At 38.3% G+C, this 20,684-nt stretch overlaps 1 protein-coding gene across 1 annotated transcript; it reads left to right on the top strand.

Annotated features, from left to right (window-relative positions):
• Nucleotides 1–3,850: 3,850 nt before the first annotated feature.
• Nucleotides 3,851–20,075, top strand: LOC149848639 (SNARE-like superfamily protein). The gene is made up of 5 exons (XM_090012024.1): nucleotides 3,851–4,049; nucleotides 6,659–6,772; nucleotides 14,261–14,340; nucleotides 15,332–15,456; nucleotides 19,833–20,075. Exons 1-5 carry the CDS (start codon nucleotides 3,997–3,999, stop codon nucleotides 19,902–19,904), a joined length of 444 nt encoding a protein of 147 aa, XP_089868150.1. The 5' UTR covers nucleotides 3,851–3,996; the 3' UTR covers nucleotides 19,905–20,075.
• Nucleotides 20,076–20,684: the final 609 nt, after the last annotated feature.

Raw genomic sequence — 20,684 nt, 5'->3', positions numbered from 1 at the left:
TACTGTTCATATTTTCAACTGTCTACAGCTATTCTTGGGAAGAAGGGAACCAACAATGCATGAGAAAAGCATCTATTCGGGAAACAAAATATGTTCACATGTGAAGGGTGTTGGAACTTGCAGGATTACTCTGGATACAAGCGTAGTTTTAGATCTTCACGATGTCTTTTATATTCCATCATATAGTAGAAACTTAATTTCAATTTCAAAGTTGGATAAATTTGGATATTGTTTTAAGTTTGAAAATTTCAAATTGTTCATATTCAGAAATTCAATTGAAATTGGTTCTGCATCAGTTTATGATGGTTTATATATATTGAATGTGAAGATTCAAACTCCGGAGCCTCTGACTTCTGAATACGCGTTGGTTGAAAATAAACGTAGCTTGATAAATGATAGATCTTACATGCTTTGGCATCGAAGGTTGGGTCATATCTCTGAAAAGAGAATAAAAAGACTCATAAATGAAGGGATCTTGAAATCTCTAGATTTTACCGGCAATGACCCATGTGTTGATTGCATAAAGGCTAAGCATACAAACATATATAAAGAGGGTGTCAAACGCAGCAGTGAAATATTGGAGATAGTCCATACGGATGTATGTGGACCGTTTTCCCCTTGTTACACAGGCGAAAAATATTTTGTCACTTTTATTAATGACTATTCTCGGTATATGTATCTCTATTTGATCTTTGAAAAATCTGATGTTTTTCAGATGTTTAAGGAATTTAAGAAAGAAGTAGAGAAACAAACCGATAAGGTTATTAAGATAGTCAGGACTGATAGAGGTGGTGAATATTATGGTAGATTTACTGAGATGGGGCAAAGGGAAAGACCATTAGCGCGATTTCTTAAAGAGGAAGGCATTGTGCTTCAATATACCATGTCTGGTAGTGCCTATCAGAATGGTGTAGCTGAAAGGAGAAATCGTACGCTTAAAAAATGGTCAGGGCTATGTTGAATTATTCAACACTTCCCATAAAGTTGTGGGGTGAAGCCTTAAGGACAACTGTGCATATTTTGAATAAGGTTCCTACGAAATCTGTGCCTAAAACTCCTTACGAGCTGTGGACAGGTAGAAAACCATCACTGTCTTATATGCACATATGGGGATGTCCTGCAGAGGCTAAACTGTATAACCACCATATTAAAGTCTTTGATCCAAGAACAACCCGTGGATATTTCATTGGTTATCCAGAAAGATCAAAAGGATACAGGTTTTATTGCCCATCTCACTCACCACAGATTGTTGAAACGGATAAGGCTAAATTCCTAGAAGATGGTTCAGTAGGATTAAGTGCACTTCAAAACATTGGTTTTGAGGAAATACAGGATCCAGTTTCATCACCTGTTAAGGAAAACATCGAAAGATACCACATTGTTATTCCTAATGATGGTGTGGTTGATCATTCGATTGTTAATGCACAGATCCAAAGTGAACCTATTGTGGAACAATGCGAAAGAGCACGAACATGATGATCTGGTTCAATCTGAGCCTGAGGAACGACCTGTTTGGAGATCCACAAGGATAAGGAGATCTGTCATACATCCTGATTATGTGGTGTACCTTCAGGAGCCTGGTGATTTCATAGATATGAATGATGACCCGTTGACTTTTATGAAAGCTGTTGAAAGCAAATAATCCTCGCACTTGATAGAAGTCATGAAAGAAGAGTTAGACTCTATGGCTAAAAATCAAGTGTGAGATCTTGTCACATTACCTAAAGGAGTAAAGCCCGTAGGGTATAAATGAGTCTTTAAGACCAAGAAAGACTCCAAAGGTAACATAGAGAGACATAAAGCAAGATTGGTTGCTAAAAGATTCACCCAGATGGAGGGCATTAACTATAATGAGACATTTTCTCCTGCCTCAACTAAGGAGTTAATGAGAATAATTTTGGCCCTCGTAGCTCATTATGACTTAGAGCTACATCAGATGGATGTGAAAACAACGTTTCTCAACGGAAATCTGAATGAAGAGGTATACATAGAACAACCTCTTGGTTTCTCTGAAAATGATCATTTGGTTTGCAAGCTTAACAAATCAATATATAGACTTAAACAAGCCTCCCGATAGTGGTATATTAAATTTTCCCAAGTCATTGTGACTTTCGGGTTTACAGAAAATATTATTGATTAATGTATATACCTTAAGGAAAGTGAGAGTAAGTTTATTATCTTGATGTTGTATGTGGATGGCATTTTACTTGCAACCAATGATATAAAGTTGCTTTCAGAGACAAAACAGTTTCTTGCATCATATTTTGATATGAAAGACATGGGTGAGGCTGCTTATGTTCTTGGCATTGAGATTCGTCGAGACAGAGCAAAAGGTATTCTAGGCCTCTCTCAGAGATCCTATATAGACAAGGTGTTAAAGCGATATGGGATGGAGAATTGTTCTCCTAGTTCTACACCCATATCAAAAGGTGATAAGCTGAGCCTAAAGGATTGTCCACAGAACGATATTGACAAAGCACAGATGAGTGCTTATCCATATGCATCAGTTGTTGGCAGCTTGCAGTACGCGCAGACATGTTCTCGACCAGATATTTCTTTTGCAGTGGGGGTACTTGGCAGATTTCAGTCTAACCCAGGTTTACCCCATTGGAAGGCTGCGAAGAAAGTCTTACTGTACTTGCAAGGGACAAAAGACTATATGTTAACGTATCATAAAGTTGATCACCTCGAGGTCATTGGCTACTCAGATGCGGATTTAGGAGGATGCCTTGATAGTAGAAAGTTTACTACTGGGTACGTCTTCTTACTTGTTGAGGGCGCGATCTCTTGGAGGAGTGGAAAGCAGATGACCACTGCTGCCCACACCATGGAGGCAGAATTCATAGCATTGTATGACTCTACTTCGCAGGCTATATGGTTAAAGAACTTCATATCACAGTTAAAGGTGGTTGATTCCATTGGGAAACCACTGAAGGTCTACTATGATAATGAAGCTGTGGTGTCCTTTTCGAACAATAACAAAAATACTATGTCATGAAAGCATATGGAATTGAAGTATTTTGTTGTTAAAGAAAGGACGGAGAATCATTTAGTGCATATTGTTAATATTGGTACCAAAGAGATGATCGTTGATCCTCTTACTAAAGGGCTAGCACCGGGATTATATTCCGAACATGTAATGAGGATGAGATTGTTAAACTCTTTTTGACATATCCATATAAATAAAGTGATCACTTTTAGTTTTTGATTCTCATTATGGTTGTTGTTAATCTCATAAGAATTAGAGATTCAACTAAGGACCTATAGAATAGAATAAAAGGTCATTCTATTCATCAAGTTATTCCCATAAGGTTTTCTGGTTAAAAGGTTTATCGTCGGAACAAGTGAGAGAATGTTGGGTTAAACCACCACGTTGGTGGTGGTTACCTACGATGTGGGAAACGTTTTCCCACATAAAGTGTTCCTTCCGTTAAACTCATCACCGAATAAAAGGAGGAACAGTTGTTCAACCGTTCTCATTCGGTGATTATAAGAAGGAGGTTTCATGAGCAACCTCATAAGGGAGAAAAGGTGTGGAAAACAAAACTGTGTATACAGTGAAAAACACAGTGAAAGACAGAATAGGGTCGACTCACCGGTGGCATTCGAAGGCCTACGCTTGTGGTGGCTGCAGACCAGCTGAGTTGAAGGAAACCCCTCTCCAGCAACATCCTCCGCCCTCTGACAATGACCGCCTCAGGTATGCATTCTGTGTGCTTTTGCTTTTGCAGGAGCTCTGTACCGGCTGGTGGCTGAGGCACCGGAAACGCCGAACACACCTATGAGAATGTGGACTAATCCTAGCCGTTGGCTGGACGAATAAGATTGAATGTATGATGGATCCCATCATACCTCAGATGACCGCATCCGTTCCCGAGCCTAGCTTGTATTCGATTCGGCAGGAGGGAAGTACAATCCAGGTTCTTATAAATCGCGATTTTCCGTTTCCCGGAGGGAGGAAAAACTCGAGTTCTAGAGCGCGTCGATAGATCGGAGATGTTGCTCGCCGTTCTCTTCTCCAACTCGGAAGGAAATATTCTGCTGGAACGGTAATCCTCTCCTTTTCCTTTTTTCATTCCCTTTGAATTAGATTTAATCTCTTCGAATTCACAATTCATTGTTTCTTTTTTCCCTTTTTGTTCACGATGGTGTTACTTCTTCTTATTGTGGTTGGATAGATCTGCATGTAGATTTCGGTATTTGGCTTGAATTTACCAAAATTTGAGTTTTTCTGGTGATTTCCACGATACCCATTTGTTGGTTTTTGGTTTAGTCGTCCATTGTGCTACGAACTTCTTGCTTGAAGAGTTTTTGGCTTGTTAATGAAAAAATTGAGGGTTTCGGATGGTTTTTTGGAGTACCCACTTGATGGTTTTCTCTTTAGATGTTGATATTTAAACATCCATCTTGGGTAAGAGTTGTTGGATTAGCAAGGTTATGTAGAAAAGGAATGGAGAAAAAGATGGTGGTGGTGGGTTTTTATAGAATAGTTATATATTGGACTCTACCATTCTTGAAATCCCTGTCCAGATGAGGGTGAATTATATAAAAAAGAAAAATTATGGAAAAAATAGGCCTTTTTCTTTTACCACATTTTTGGTGAATTTTTGGCTTTCACTGAACACAAGTTTCTGAACATCCCAGGACTCTTACTCTTGGCTATGCAATCTCAATTGCAATCATACCCTTCAAGTAGATATCAAAATGTATTATGCATTGAGATTTCTGAACGGATAATGAAATTGGGGTAGGATGGGGCAGTTAGTCAGTTGTAATGTGTCGATCATACATGGATGATAGTTGGAGTCACGGCTCTCCTAGTATTACCTCATCCAGAAATCCCTGGCAAAGAGGATCAAGTTGGCCCTTGTGAACCCTTCGAATAGATATCAAAATGTGTTATGCATTGAGATTTATGAAAGGAGAGTAAAATAAAGGTAGGATGGGTAGTTGGTCAGATGTGGTGAAGATCATACATGGATGATAGTTGGAGTTGGCGGCTGTTCTAGTATTACCTCATCTGGAATTTGTGGCAAAGAGGACCAAGTTACCCCCTGTGAACAGCTTGATGCACTATCACTGTTCAACCCTTTGAGCAAAATGCGTCAAAAGGAAGAAAAAATGTATGGACTGACCCCATCATCTAAGGAACTATAAGATCATAATACAAGCATACTAACAACTTAATTAGGTATTATTTGTGGGTTTTTTTATTTAGACAGAGACAAAAGCATTTTCTGGAAATTGCTACTGGACCTATGTTACAATTGTTGTTTAAGGAACTTATTAGTAAGGGAATGTCTCAAATGATCTTCAAAAAATGTATTTGTGAGGAAATTCTCAACAAATAAAAAAAAATGAAAAGGGTAAAATACCAGAAGAATATGTTTGGTTTTCATTATCTGTTTTGGAACTATATCTAGATAAACTTGTGATAACATAGTGATAATAACAATATGGTATCCTAACAAATTCATAATGCATGATAATTTGAGACTTGAGATTTTTGTTTTTCATCTTTAGTGAAGATATTGTGATATCTTGGAAGTATTAGTTGTACATATGGAGATAACTGGACATTATGTTCATTGTTAATCAATCTTGTGTGGAGCCACTGCTGTGCACGCCCAACGTGCGCAGCAGTGGCCCACGCACGAGCGTGCCACTGCTGTGCCCGTCCAGCCCCTGCACACATGCTGCAGCACGCAGCAGGTCGTGCATGGCCTGTGCACATGTGGGCAGGCCCAATTTGGGCCTGCTTGCTACGGGGCTGGCCCGGCTGTCCCATGCACGCCGCGGCCAGCCAAGCCTTTGCTTCTAGGGGCATTTCCAACACACTTCGCACACACCCAAGCATCAGTTGCCGCCACTGCACTGCATCACGCAAGTGCGAGCAACTCATAGCTGAAACTTACAATATGAATTCATCAAGTATACAATACAAGTATTTGATAATCAATAATGAAATGAATTCCCAATTGTTCTAATATATCCGCTTAAACTCTTGGTTCCTTTCAAAGAATCAATAGATTGCCTAAGAAGGAACATGAATATTTTCAACTTTTTGAGAATTTGTGCAGAAGTTGATGAACATGAATATTTTCAACTTTGTGAGAATTTGTATGAAGATGATGAACATGGCTGAAATGAATGCATATACGTCTGATATGCAGCAAAGAAATAGACTATACATACTGGAGCAATGCAAGCATTATGCATGTTACAGAGAACAACAATTTCAATGGAAGGGTACAAGTGAGCTGTCAATGTCATCTAAGGCAAAGGCATGCATATATGTAAGGGACATTGACAGCTTACTTGTCCTTCCATTGAAATTGTTGTTCTCTGTAATATGCATCTATAACATGCATAAAACTTACCAGTACATATGATTGAAATTGTTGTTCTCTGTAATTCGCCATTTATCTTCACAATTCTTAGGTCTTTCAGATTGAATCTACAGTAGAAATGTTGATAAATCAAAGTTCATTTTCCATTAGCTTTATTTGAAACATGTGATTGTTTAGTATATATATCTAGCAAGTAGTATTGTATCATTCGATTTTGAGGTAAATATTAATATCACTGTGTCAGTTCATCAAATTCTTCAGGCTTGGATCTGAAAACATATCATGCAATGCTTCTTTACTTGGTGCAGATTTCATGGTGTTCCTGCAGAAGAGCGGCTGCACTGGAGATCTTTCTTGGTGAAGTTAGGGGCAGACAATCTTGAAGGTGCAAAGAATGAAGAGCTCTTTGTAGCTTCACATAAGTATGAGACAATTTCTTTTAATAATGAAATCATAAGCTCTTAATCTAGCACACACTGTTTGGACACTTTTGCACATAGATTCTCCATCAATTATCATTCTTGCAGAAAGAAATGATTTTCCTTTTAATGCTGATCTGTTATTCCTTCTTAAAGCTTCATTTTATGACTTGTAAGTGTAATGTTCTTGTAGTGTATGCAGTATTGAGCATTGGCTTTATTCTTATATAGAGAAACCAAAGTGTTCCTTCTCCATTCAATGGACATATTTCTTGTAAACATAATATTGTTAAGGCAATTTGCATGTAGGCGCCTAACATATGACAAAGTCCCACCACCTAATTTTTGGGTTTCTTTTGATCTATTCTTACCATCTTATTCTTTAAGCAAACATCCAAAGTGATACATTTATATTCCTTTGTATGTAAATTTGTATTACAGGCCTTAGTGGTATCAATTCTACAAATCCCTGGTTTGCTTTCCTTGATACCATATCTAGATCTTACTTTGTTTTCCAATTCATTATGTGTTCAGTTTAACCGATTTGCTTGGGATAGGCATGTTTTGTTCCTTCTCACGCTATCTGTTGATACCATATTGACATCATCACTCATGTCATTTTCTTGGAATAGGCATACCTGTTCCTTCGATGCTGTAGAAACTGAACCGAGTCCTAGAGAGAGAGAGAGAGAGAGAGAGAGAGAGAGAGAGAGGCGGCTGCACAGAAAACCTCAGAGCTTAATCCGATATTAGGGCCTCTCTCTATGTTAAATAGAGAGAGGCTTAAAGACATAATTACAATAAAGCCCCATTATAAAAACTAAATTACAAATAGCATCTTAATGTAAAATAACTTTACTTAAAACCACCTATTCTCAACACTTCCCCTCAAGCTGGAGCATAGATATCAATCATGCTCAGCTTGTCACAACATTTTGAAAAATTTGGTCTGGCAAGAGGTTTTGTGAACATATCTGCAACTTGGTCTTCCGACTTTAGATATTGGGTAGTGATATGACCCGCTTGAACCATATCCCTTACATAGTGGCAATCAACCTCAATGTGCTTTGTTCTCTCATGAAATACAGGATTGTTCGCTATATATGTTGCAGCTTTGTTATCGCACATCATGGTCATGGGAGAGGAAACCTTCACCTGGAGATCAAGAAGAACAGTACGAACCCACATCAATTCAGCAGTTGTTTGGGCCATAGCCCGATATTCTGATTCTGCACTCGACCTAAAAACCACATTTTGCTTCTTACTTCTCCAAGAGATCAAGTTGTCTCCCAGGAACACACAAAATCCTGTGGTAGATTTTCTATCTACTACAGATCCTGCATAGTCAGCATCAGAATAGGCCACTATATCCAGAGTTCCACCTTTCTTGAACAATAACCCCTTTCCAGGAGAAGATTTTAGATATCTGAGAATCATAATAGCTGCATTCCAGTGTACCTCAGTTGGTTTGTCCATAAACTGACTGACTTTACTTACTGCTAAAGCAATATCCGGCCTGGTCACAGTTACATACAGTAGTTTCCCAACTAGGGAGCGATAGCTTTTGCTATCAACCAGTTTTGACCCTTCTTCAAACAACTGAACTTTATGGTCCATGGGAATATTTGCTGGTTTAGCTCCCAACATTCCTGTTTCCTTTAATAAGTCAAGAACATACTTCCGTTGAGACAAAACCATCCCTTCACTGCTTCTGGCAACTTCTATACCCAGAAAATACCTGAGTGAACCAAGGTCTTTTGTAACAAAGTGTTTTTGAAGATGAGCCTTTGTGGCTTCAATAGCTTTCACATCATCACCTGTAAGAATGATGTCATCCACATATACCACCATAACAACTATGCCAGAGCTAGTTTTCTTTATGAATAGTGTATGATCTGCTGCTGACCTATTAAAGCCAAAACCTGACATCACTTTAAACAACTTCTGAAACCATGCACGAGGACTTTGTTTCAAGCCATAAATTGCCTTTTTCAATCTACACACCTTCTGACACTCCCCCTCAACCTCGAATCCTGGAGGTTGTTGCATGTAAACAGTTTCAGATAGGTCCCCATATAGAAATGCAGTTTTTACATCTAATTGGTACAGGCTCCAACCATGCTGCACAACTACTGAGAGAACAAGACGAATGGTACCCATTCGTGCAACAGGAGAAAAAGTTTCAAAGAAATCAATACCATATGTCTGAGTATACCCTTTGGCTACTAATCTGGCCTTGTACCGTTCAATTGAACCATCAGATTTGTACTTTATCGTATATACCCATTTACATCCAACAATGTTAGCATCTGCTGGGGAATCAACTAGATCCCAAGTATGCTGAGATATTAAGGCATCCATTTCTTCTTGCATAGCCATCTTCCAGCGAGTATCAAGTTCGGCCTGCTGATAGTTCAGAGGAATAACTTCAGCAGATAAAGCTGAAATAAAAGATTTCATCTGATTTCCAATTCTGGCTTCGGAGACAAAATGAGACATGGGATATAAAGTACATTGTCGTGTCCCCTTTCGTAGAGCAATCGGCCTGTTATCATCATCATGAAGATCATTATTGTCAGTAGAACTTACCTCAGGGGAAGAAGAAGATGGAGGCACTTGCGGAGGTGGATCTCTACGCACATATACCAATGGAGGATTATGAAATCTGGAAGAGGATGAAGTGTGGTTCGGGAATGAGGGCACGGATTCCAAGGGAAAATGAGGTATAGGTAATGGACACGACTCAGCTGGATCAACCTGCAGCGGGGAACCGATATTAGAGTAATATGGAGTGGATTCCAAGAAAGATACATCCGCACTGACATACTCTCGGCGAGAAGTAGGATCATAACATCGATATCCCTTTTGATTTTTGGGGTAACCTATAAATATGCATTTTGTAGCTTGAGCAGCTAATTTATCACGGTCAGGGTCAAGTTTGTGTACAAAACAAACACATCCAAACACTTTGGGCGAGAGGAAGAAGAGAGGGGTATTTGGTTTTAGGATATGAATTGGAATTTGATCACCCACAGAAGAGGAAGGCATGCGGTTGATCAGATAGCAAGCAGTTGTAATTGCATCTCCCCAGTATAACGCAGGAACATTTGATTGGATCATAATGGTCCTGGCAACATCAAGTAGGTGACGAGGTTTTCGCTCAGCCACCCCATTTTGTTGAGATGAATAGGCACAGGAAGTTTGGGGTTGGATGCCACTATCTTGGTAAAATTGTAACAGACTTTTTGATTTAAACTCGAGAGCATTATCAGTGCGAACAATCTTGACACTAGATTCAAACTGAGTTTTTATTTCAAGAATTAAAGATTTGATAATATTTGGAACATCAGATCGTTCCTTTATTAAAAACACCCATGATAACTTAGAGAAATCATCAACAATAACTAAATAGTATCGACACTGAGTCCTAGTAGGAATCTTACTAGGACCTCATACATCTGCATGAAGAAGTTCAAAGACTTTATTACTAGACTGACTCTGACTCGAAGGAAACGAACTTCGATGATGCTTGCCCAGTTGACATGCTTCACATTGAAATGATGTGGTGGAGGGAATCTGAGGAAAGACCGAACGAAGCTTTGACAATGAAGGATGACCAAGACGACGATGCCACTGAACAGGACTAAATGAATGTTCCACTGCAGCATGAACAATACCCATTGGATGATGTAAGTAGTAGATTCTATTTTCTTCATAGCCTCCACCAATCTTCTTCCCCGTCAAAAAATCCTGAAAATGACAACCCATTGGATCAAATATTACTCTGCAATTTTGTTCTTTTACAAGACAACTAACAGAAAGTAAACTTTGAGGAAATTTTGGAGCATGAAGAGCATTTTTCAACTGTAATGAGGAGGATATAGAAATATTTCCCTGACCAACAACCGGGGAGGTACTCCCATCGGCTAATGAGAATCCAAGCTGAGCCTTAATATCCTTTAGATCTAAAAAAACAAGTGAATTTCCACACAAATGTCTGGATGCACCAGAATCAATAATCCACTTACTGTCAGTCGGATGAAGAAGATTTTCGGTTGAATAGGCAATACCACCAACAGGAGAGGTAGAACTCAAAGGACGAAGAGCTATCAGCTCATCATATTCAGCACGACTGAGGGTTATACTACTGTCACTTGCAGAGATATTTTCTTGTGCCTTTGTTGCCTCGAGAGAAGTAGTATTAGCTCTAAGAGCATATGACTTTAATGAAGAGGAGGTTGGTCGGCCATGCTTATCCCAGCAACGATCTTCTAAATGTCCAGATTTTCCACAGAATGTATATTGAAGCTTTCCTCTGCCTCCCACACCTTGTTCGCGACCTCGTCCTCTGATGTTCTGAAGATTTTCACGTCCATAACCAGATGAGACAACTAAGGCAGATGACTGAGTCACAGGCTGAGAATGTGGAAGAGATATCTCAAGTCTGCTTAGACGGTTATATGCCTCAGCAAGAGTAGGTACATCCGAACCAGTCAACATTTGGACTTTTGCAACAGAAAATTCTGAAGATAAACCTGTAAGAAACCTAGCAACCATAGTTTGTTCTTGATGATCTTTTTGTTTCGAACAACAGAGAGGTCTGTGAGCATTAAGTCTTTCAAACGCAGCTTTTACGGAGGCATAGTACTGGGCCAAGGTTTGATCTCCCTGCTGTAAATTGTATATTTCCTGTTCGAATTGTAGGATACGACTCACATTATTAGTCTCTTGTGAGTATGTATCTCGAAGATTGTCCCACATCTGTTTGGCTGTATTATAATAAATTAAACCATCTGCAATATGGGGTTCGACACTATTCATAATCCATGACATAACTATGTCGTTATCTTCATCCCAGGTAACATATTTTCTCACCTTTTCAGTGGGTTCATCTTCCAACAAGATATGTTTTCTACGATGTCCAGATACCGACATCATAAATGTTCTGGACCACCTGGCATAGTTAGTTTCATTTAACCTTACAGACGAACCGTACGAAAATGGATTGGCAAATGCCTTATATTCTCCAATATGTTCCAATTTTGAATCACATTTCGAAGTTTCAGCCATACTTCTGGTTGAAAAAAAAACTGGACAATCTCCAAACTAAACAGGGAAAAACCGTGTGTTACACTCACACGCCAACTGATATTCCAATCAGCAGTTGTTCACTCACGAACAAAAAAAAAAAACCCCACGACAGTAGTGAGCAGCAACCCACAAACAGAAAAATGATTAAGCACGTCAGTGAATCATGACTAACATGACTTCTGCATATGCAGCAGTAATTTTTTTTCTCATAACAGGGGCAGCTCCCCAGACATATACAGTTCGACACTAAGTCATTCATTTTTTTCTTCACGAGCAACACCACTACGTGTTGGATTGCTACCAAAATCAGCAGGAAGTCACGACCTTTTCAGTGGAAATTGTACCAACAGCAATTTATCTCCCCACAACAACGATATCAAGATAAACAAAACAGGGCCCCAACCATATGTAGAATCACCAACAACAATCACACTCCCAACAACAACGATATCAATATTTCACACGACATGTTCAGTGCACACTATACCAACAACAATCAAACTCTCAACAGGTAGTCACGAGACTGACGGCAGGAACTACCACCGAGGCAGTAGGTAGTCACGAAACAATAAAATAAGAAGCTACGAACCAACAGCAAGCATCCACGAACCCACAGCATGACCAGATCTGTCATCAGATCCAAAAAAAAATTTTACATCGCTGACCTGATCTCTTTATTGATTTCTTTTACTCATTGGATCGAAGTTTGATCACGATCAAGATGGCCTCCACGATCGATCGAGCCTTGATCAGACTAGATCACACTCCCACGTAACAGTCGATCACGCTCCCACGATCACGCTCCCACGCCGAGCTTTGATCACACTCGATCACACTCCCACGTCACAGTCGATCACGCTCCCACGATCGGCGAAGCTTTGATACCATGTAGAAACTGAACCGAGTCCTAGAGAGAGAAGAGAGAGAGAGAGAGAGAGAGAGAGAGAGAGAGAGAGAGAGAGAGAGAGGCGGCTGCACAGAAAACCTCAGAGCTTAATCCGATATTAGGGCCTCTCTCTATGTTAAATAGAGAGAGGCTTAAAGACATAATTACAATAAAGCCCCATTATAAAAACTAAATTACAAATAGCATCTTAATGTAAAATAACTTTACTTAAAACCACCTATTCTCAACAGATGCCTTATTGACATCATGACTCATGTCATTCACTTGTCATCTATCAAAGTCTTTTCGGCATTCAAGACTTTGTTTTGATGAACTAAGACTGATTTTCAACAGTTGAAGATCTATGGGGGCACTTTGGCATCAAGAATTTCGGTTTATTGATTGTTTTCTAATGGTAAAGGGACTGATCAACAAGTTGGGCATGATTGATACCCATGCCTCAACCTAATACAAAGTTCCAAGATGTTTGCTGTGAAATATTTATGTAAACTTTTATTCTAAGCTAACTCTTATTTTTCATTGTAAGAGGTGTTTTTGAAGTTCTGGTATCCCATCATCCTTTCTTGGTTTAACAGCCTGAAGTAGAGAAAATTCCTTACCTCTCATGTACTACATAAATGACAAGTGAGGCTGTTGCAAGCTAGAAGTCTTAATGCTGCATCTTTGTGAATTGACTGGATCAACATGTCAGTTCATATTGTTGAGGATTTCAGGTTGTAGAACATTTATTCTAATAAGAAATAAATTTGAACATATGGGATCAGACTAATTTTCTGATCAAGTTATCTGATTTCTTGCAAACCAACTGTATTTAGTTCTATGTTAATCATATTGACTTGTCTATACATGGAGAAACAGTTTTACAAACTATTATGCCTTCACTTTATGCCTGACAAACACTCATTTAGGTGAATTGTCCATGAATGTTACCTTAGCAACGTTTTGAAAGTATCTCATGAAGTTGATTGACCTTAATATTTTGCATTTGTAGCAGCCGTTGCTGTAAAGCTTGTATTCTCACACTTTCATGGGCATGCATTTGCACTTGCGTCTCTTATCCACATGAATCAGTGGAAAATTGAACTTGAAAATATGTTAAGGGAACCATGAAACACATTTGTATTGTCTGATACATCCTCCAACTGCTTCTGGTTTGCACTTTCAATTGATTATCAATATTATAAAGTTGATTTTATGCTATGAATATAATTGAAAAGTGCCTGTTTCTTTTACTATCATTTCTTACATTACAAAAACGTGTGGTTATAACATTTTTGAAAGATTTTTGCTAGGAAAATGCAACAGTATGTAATGTTCAGTAGTCCTCTAATTTTAAAGAACTTTGATTGGATGCCTTTAACCGTGGTATGAATTTCCTATCCTAAATATTAAAATATCTGACTCTAATTCATTACTTCTATTTTTCATAATTATTTACCATGTAAAAACATGATAACACTATTCATTTATTAATTCCCATATTGATGTTACAGATCTGTCTATATTGTTTATACCATGCTTGGAGATGTCTGCCTTTTTGTGGTTGGGAAGGATGAGTATGATGAACTTGCATGTGAGTTTTTCTACACGTTTTCCCTTTATTGAAATTTTTTCTCATATTGTTAGGAATCCTGTTACATTTAGCTCTCAAGCTCTGTTTGAGTTGGCCATAATAAGGCAGACTAAGCAACCAGGAAAATTTTGCACTAGTTTAGGTGATTTATCCCTTTCAAATGGATTCTGTTGAGCCACACAAACCAAACCATGTACCATTATTTAATTGGTTGTGATTAGGATTGGTTTTATCTGATGTGATGTGTTTTTGTGCTAAGGATACATGAAGAGAAAGTTGCTCTCTTACTTTTCAACGTTGAGTAAGTTTCTCAAGTTGTGAAGATTTGTCTTTGGCTGCCAACAATGTCAACTTCAAATCTTGTACTTGAATATGTTGCTCATTAAGGAGTCCTGAAATATAGCTATGGAAGAGTTAGTTAGTATATCGCCTCAGGCCATAACCTTTCAAGTATTTTGTTTCTCCTTGTTTGTTTGTACAACTGAACTGGTGATCGGTTTCAATGCCTCACCAGCAAGGCTTGCTTACCAATACTTCCTTATTGTGTTCTGAGTATCTGTTCTTTTTTTTAGCTTTCCTAGATGCCCTTTTGGTTGTTTTTCTTGCAAAAAAAAAAAAGAGATAGTTTCCTTTAAGGTCCTATACATGTCACTACTTTAAAAACACTTTCTTAAGAGTGGAACGGAGCATGGGTCATTTTAGAATCTGAATTTTTAATTGTGTGGGGGCCGATTCACATGTAGTTACAAGTGGTAAACAAAATCATCAATTGACAAACTACCATATGGCTATTGTTTATAAATCGTTCACTTATCACATTACTCTAGGGCTGAAACCGACGTTACTGGTGACTCAGTCACTCAAGCTATTGATTTCTACAAAGCATGGATAGCTTTTTGAACATTTGAGACAGCCAGTACCTAGTGGAGTTGGTGCCTTTTAACTTAACCATGTTATTGTAGTTAACCACATTCTTCTTTGTGTACCACAGTAACAGAAGTCATATTTGCAATAACAACATCAGTAAAGGATGTGTGTGGTAAACCCCCTACAGAGCGCCTCTTTCTGGACAAGTATGGAAGGATCTGTTTATGTCTGGATGAAATTGTGTGGAAGGTATGTATTGCCATCTTATGATTATAATGGTTCCGTTATTGAACTGATGGAGATACATGTATAACTCTGCTTTTCATTTAATGGTCCACAATTAGATCATGTTGTAAAGACATGCCCTTTCCTTCTATGATTGAAATTTTGTTGCTTTCTGCTCGGATTTATAATGGGATTCGATGGTCATTTTGCTTCATTGCATTCATATAAAACATAAACCGGATAGATGGAGCAAAAGAGATGATGAGGAAGTTACTTCTGTCTGTGGAATATTTGATGGTGCAGTAGCCATTGGTAATTTATGTTGCCAACAAACCCCCATTCAAAAAACAAAATTGTTTATTCTTTAATCCTTTATGACACTCAATCTGTAGGCACCAAATCCATTTATTACATCTTGTCTTATGCATTCTATACAACAACAACAACAACAACAACTACTACTACTACTACTACTACTACTACTACTACGCCTTCATCCCAAAACAATTGGGGTCGGCGATATGAACAAAAAAAGAAAATCATTCTGGGTCTTCCACATGAATCCTTCTCCTCCAATCATTTCTATCCAATGCCATGTCCTCGGTGAGGTTCAAAGCATTCATATCCTTTCCTATCATCTCCATCCATGTCTTCTTAGGCCTACCCCGACCCCTTTTAACTAATATATTTTCTTATTTCTCCATCCTTCTAACTGGAGCATCATTAGGCCTTCGTCGAATATGTCCAAACCACCGTAAACGATTCTCTCTTATCTTATTTTCAATGGGTGCAATGCCTACCTTCTTACGTGTCTCCTCATTCTGAATCTTATATTTTATTGTATTTTCATACATCCATCTAAGCATACGCATCTCAGCTACACTCATTTTTTGAATATGATGTCTCTTGGCAACCCAACATTCCGCGCCATATAGTAAAGCGGGCCTAATAGTCATCCTATAAAACTTTTCCTTCAACTGCAATGGCATTCTACGATCGCACAACACTCCAGTTGCACTTTTTCATTTCATCCACCCAACCTTTATCCTATGATTTACATCTCCATCAATTTCTCCATACTTTTGAATAATAGATCCCAAATATTTGAAACAATCATCCACCGGTATTTCTTGCTCACCAAGCTTCACTACACTCCCATCACTACTTCGTTGCTTACTAAACCGACATTCCATATATTCTGTCTTACTCTTACTCAACTTAAAACCTCTTGCTTCCAATGTATGTCTCCATAATTCTAACTTAGCATTAACCCCAGCTCTAGACTCATCAATCAAAACAATATCATCAACAAACAACATACACCACGACACATTTTCTTTAATTGATCTCGTAAGCTCATCCATCACTATAGCAAATAGGAAAGGGCTTAAAGTAGATCCTTGATGTAACCCAACCGTTATAGGAAAATTGGTTGTCACCCCTCCACAAGTGCGGACATTAGTTATTACTCCTTCATACATATCTTTAATTATACTAATGTATTTGAGAGAAACACCTTTCTTCATCATTGTCCACCAGAGAACGTCCCTAGGTACTCTATCGTATGCCCTCTCCAAATCAATAAAAACCATATGCAAATCTTTGTTCCTCTCTCTATATCTCTCAATAAGTTGTCTAAGAAGATGTATAACTTCCATAGTTGATCTTCCAGGCATAAAACCAAACTGATTCTCCGATATCATGACAACCTTCCTCAACCTAGACTTAATCACTCTCTCCCAAAGTTTCATAGTATGACTCATGAGTTTTATACCACGATAGTTTGTGCAATCTTGTATATCACCCTTATTCTTATATAGAGGCACCAAAGTACTCTTCCTCCACTTATTAGGCATCTTATTTGTTCGCCAAATCTTGTTAAAAGGATTTGTCAACTATTCTAAACCTTTCTCTCCCAAGCATTTCCAAGCCTCGATAGGTATACCATCTGGGCCAACTGCCTTTCTAGATTTCATTTTTTTCAAAGTCTCTGCAATTTTTTTCTTTTAAATCTTGCGCATAAAGTCACGATTCATCTCATGAAAAGGAATTGAGAAGTCTCCAAGATCCTGAGCATGACTTCCATTAAATAGCTTATCAAAATAATATTTTCATCTCTCCTTAATCTTCTCATCTTTGACTAAAACCCTTTGTGTTTCATCTTTGATACATCTAACCATACCCAGATTCCTCGATTTTCTATCTCTCATCTTTGCAAGCCTATAAATATCCTTCTCGCCCTCTTTGGTATTCAACTTGTAATAAACCTCCTTATATACCTTATCCCTCGCGTTTCGAACTACTTTTTTAGCTTCCTTCTTTGCTATCATATACTTCTCTAAATTCTCATTATCACGACTCTTACTTAGATTTCTATAACACTCTCTTTTAACCTTACTAGCTAATTTGACATCTTCGTTCCACCATGATGTATCCTTACCTAGCGGTGCACCGCCTTTAGACTCACCCAATACCTTTTTAGCCATCTTTCTCATGCCACCCGCTATCTTATTCCACATTGATTCTGAATCATTTTCGAAACACCAATCAGCTTTCTTAACTACCTGCTCTACAAACATTCCTTGTTTAGCTCCTTTCAGTGCGCACCACTTAATTCTAGGATCTATCCTATGTCTATCCCTTTTGCGGCATTGTCTAATTCTAAGATCTAAAATTAAGAGTTTATATTGTGTAGTTACACTTTCTCCCGGTATAACCTTATAATCGATGCAACAACCCCTATCTCTATTTCTAAGTAGGAAAAACTCTATCTGGCTCGTATTAACCTCACTTTTAAATGTTATTAGGTGAGACTCCCTCTTCCTAAACCAAGTGTTTGCTAAGATCATATCATAGGACAAACCAAAATTTAAAATCCTTTCTTCACTTTCGTTTCTTTCTCTTATACCATAGCCCCCATGGATACTCTCAAATCCATCCCTACTAATGCCTACATGTCCATTAAGGTCATCGCCGATGAAAAACTTTTCTCCATAAGATATTCCTTGTACTACTCCATCTAAATCTTCCCAAAATTGATGCTTAATGGAATCATCTAAACCTACTTGAGGTGCATAAACACTAATAATATTAATAATATTTGTACCTAATACTAATTTAATAAGTAAAATCCTATCACCCTTCCTACGGATCTCAACTACATTATCTATAAACTCACGACTCATAACAATCCCTACTCCATTCCTATTCCTATTTATTCCTGTATACCAAATCTTATATCCCCAAGGTTCTATCACTTTTGCTTTCTCACCTACCCATTTGGTCTCTTGTAGACATAAAATATCAATCTTTTTCTTATACATAACATTTACTAACTCTACCAACTTACCAGTTAAAGACCCTATGTTCCAAGTGGCTAACCTAATTTTATGGTCTTGGACTAACTTCTTTACCCCTACCCGTCCAACAAAGTGAGGGAACCCTTGCCTATTTGACACCACACCCGGGCGCTGGTGTGACGCGTCGCTTCTGGGAGACGACCTAGCAACCCTTGCCCATTTATCACTGCCTCCGGGCCTATAGAGTACAACGCGTCGCTCAGTAGAAAACGCCCCAACGAAATTCTCAAATTGGTTCATATTCATAGGGTATGACTAAGTTTTTATGATGGCTGTCACTGGCCTACCACAACCCTCCTCCTTTATCTTGGCTTGGGACTGGCAGTGTATAACTAAACACACAGGCGGAGTTGTCTTATGCATTCTGGCTGGTAAATGAAACGAGCCGCTTGTGGCTCATCTTGGTTTTGCTCACACAGCTTGGTTTTGCTCACATGAAGTTCATTGGGGCTCGTTCAATGAGCTTGGTGAGCTGAGACACGAGCAGCTCGTGTAGCAAAAGTGAGCCGAGCATGAGTAATGGGTGTTGAGCTCAGCTCGGCATGTATAGTCTCTCCTAGATAGACATATGTAGGATTTATGTAGCACTTGTATTAAAACTACCATGATGGTTCAACTGGTTGGACAGTATGCTTGTAAATCCCAGGTCAGAGTTCCATTCTCACTATGGTACATAACTAATGAATAATATTTCTGTTTTAAGAAGCCAGCTCAGGATCCACATCTGGCTCAGGCTCGTGTAAGCTCAAGCTCAACTTGGATCGTCCAACCTAGATAAGCATGTAAACCAGCTGAGCCTGACCACCCATTGTTCAATTGATTCATTTACCAGCCCTAATTCTTGGTTAGGAGTTGCAGGTCAACATATAAGTCCATCAAGAACAATACACTAATGGCCTTCTTGATGAATAATATTGTCAGAACCATGCTTAGGACTGCAAGAATAATTCTTCATTGCATTTGCAGCTGTTCTTAATTTTGTTTGCTGATTCTTACTATTTTTTTCTGCCCCTTTATCTAACTTTTAACTCTGTTTTGAAGGGACTTTTGGAGAACACAGACAAGGACAGAGTGCGAAGGCTTATCAGGTTAAGGCCTCCAACCGAAGTGTGAGTGTTAATGAAGTTGCTTATACTACGGGTGACGGTTCCTTTTAGCTTTTCTGTGATTAATGATTTAATGTTTTTGGAACATTTGCATATCAAAGTTAAGACCATCTAATGAATGTCGTTCTGGTTTATGAACAAAGAGCTTTGATGATTATAGAAGTGCTTTACTATGTCATATAGGTGTGGGTGCCTATTCAGATGCAAATGGTGCAATATATATATATATAAAATGTTTGCTACCCTCGTGGGTAACTAGTGAAAAATATAATGTTTTCATTTTCTCCTGTATTTTTGCACATCTGACCCTTCAGATGTGATCTACATGTCAAGTTTAGTCGAAAGGTTGAAAAATCATGTTACATGATCTACATTTCATTTTCTCCTGTATTTTTGGATCATGTTTCTGACTTATATGTCAGATTTTACGAAGGTTGAAAAATCAAGGGCCTAAAACATACTAAATTTTCAAAACTCAAAAAACCATGTTTTTATGTCCAAAAACTATGATCAAAGAGTTGATTTATACTATTTTGACCATGTTAAACACATCCATAAGGTCAGATTTTGTCAAAACCTTCCCCTATGAGTTCTAACTAGGGGGACCATCCAACCAAAAGAAGGTCCAAAATATATAGCCGACCGCATTCCTTCTTTGACGTTTGTGTTTCTCATTGATCAGACTTTACATATTGGATTTTTATCATTTATTTAGTGAGCGACATGTTTTGGATTATGAATTTTTGATGTTTAGATGCTTTTTGGAAGACGCTAAAAATCAACATCT

This window comes from Nuphar pumila, chromosome 1 (assembly GCF_984573655.1).
Source record: "Nuphar pumila chromosome 1, dmNupPumi1.hap1.1, whole genome shotgun sequence".
Lineage (NCBI taxonomy): Eukaryota > Viridiplantae > Streptophyta > Magnoliopsida > Nymphaeales > Nymphaeaceae > Nuphar > Nuphar pumila.
Note: the sequence above shows the minus strand (reverse complement) of the source record. Positions and strands in the feature narration are given on the sequence as shown.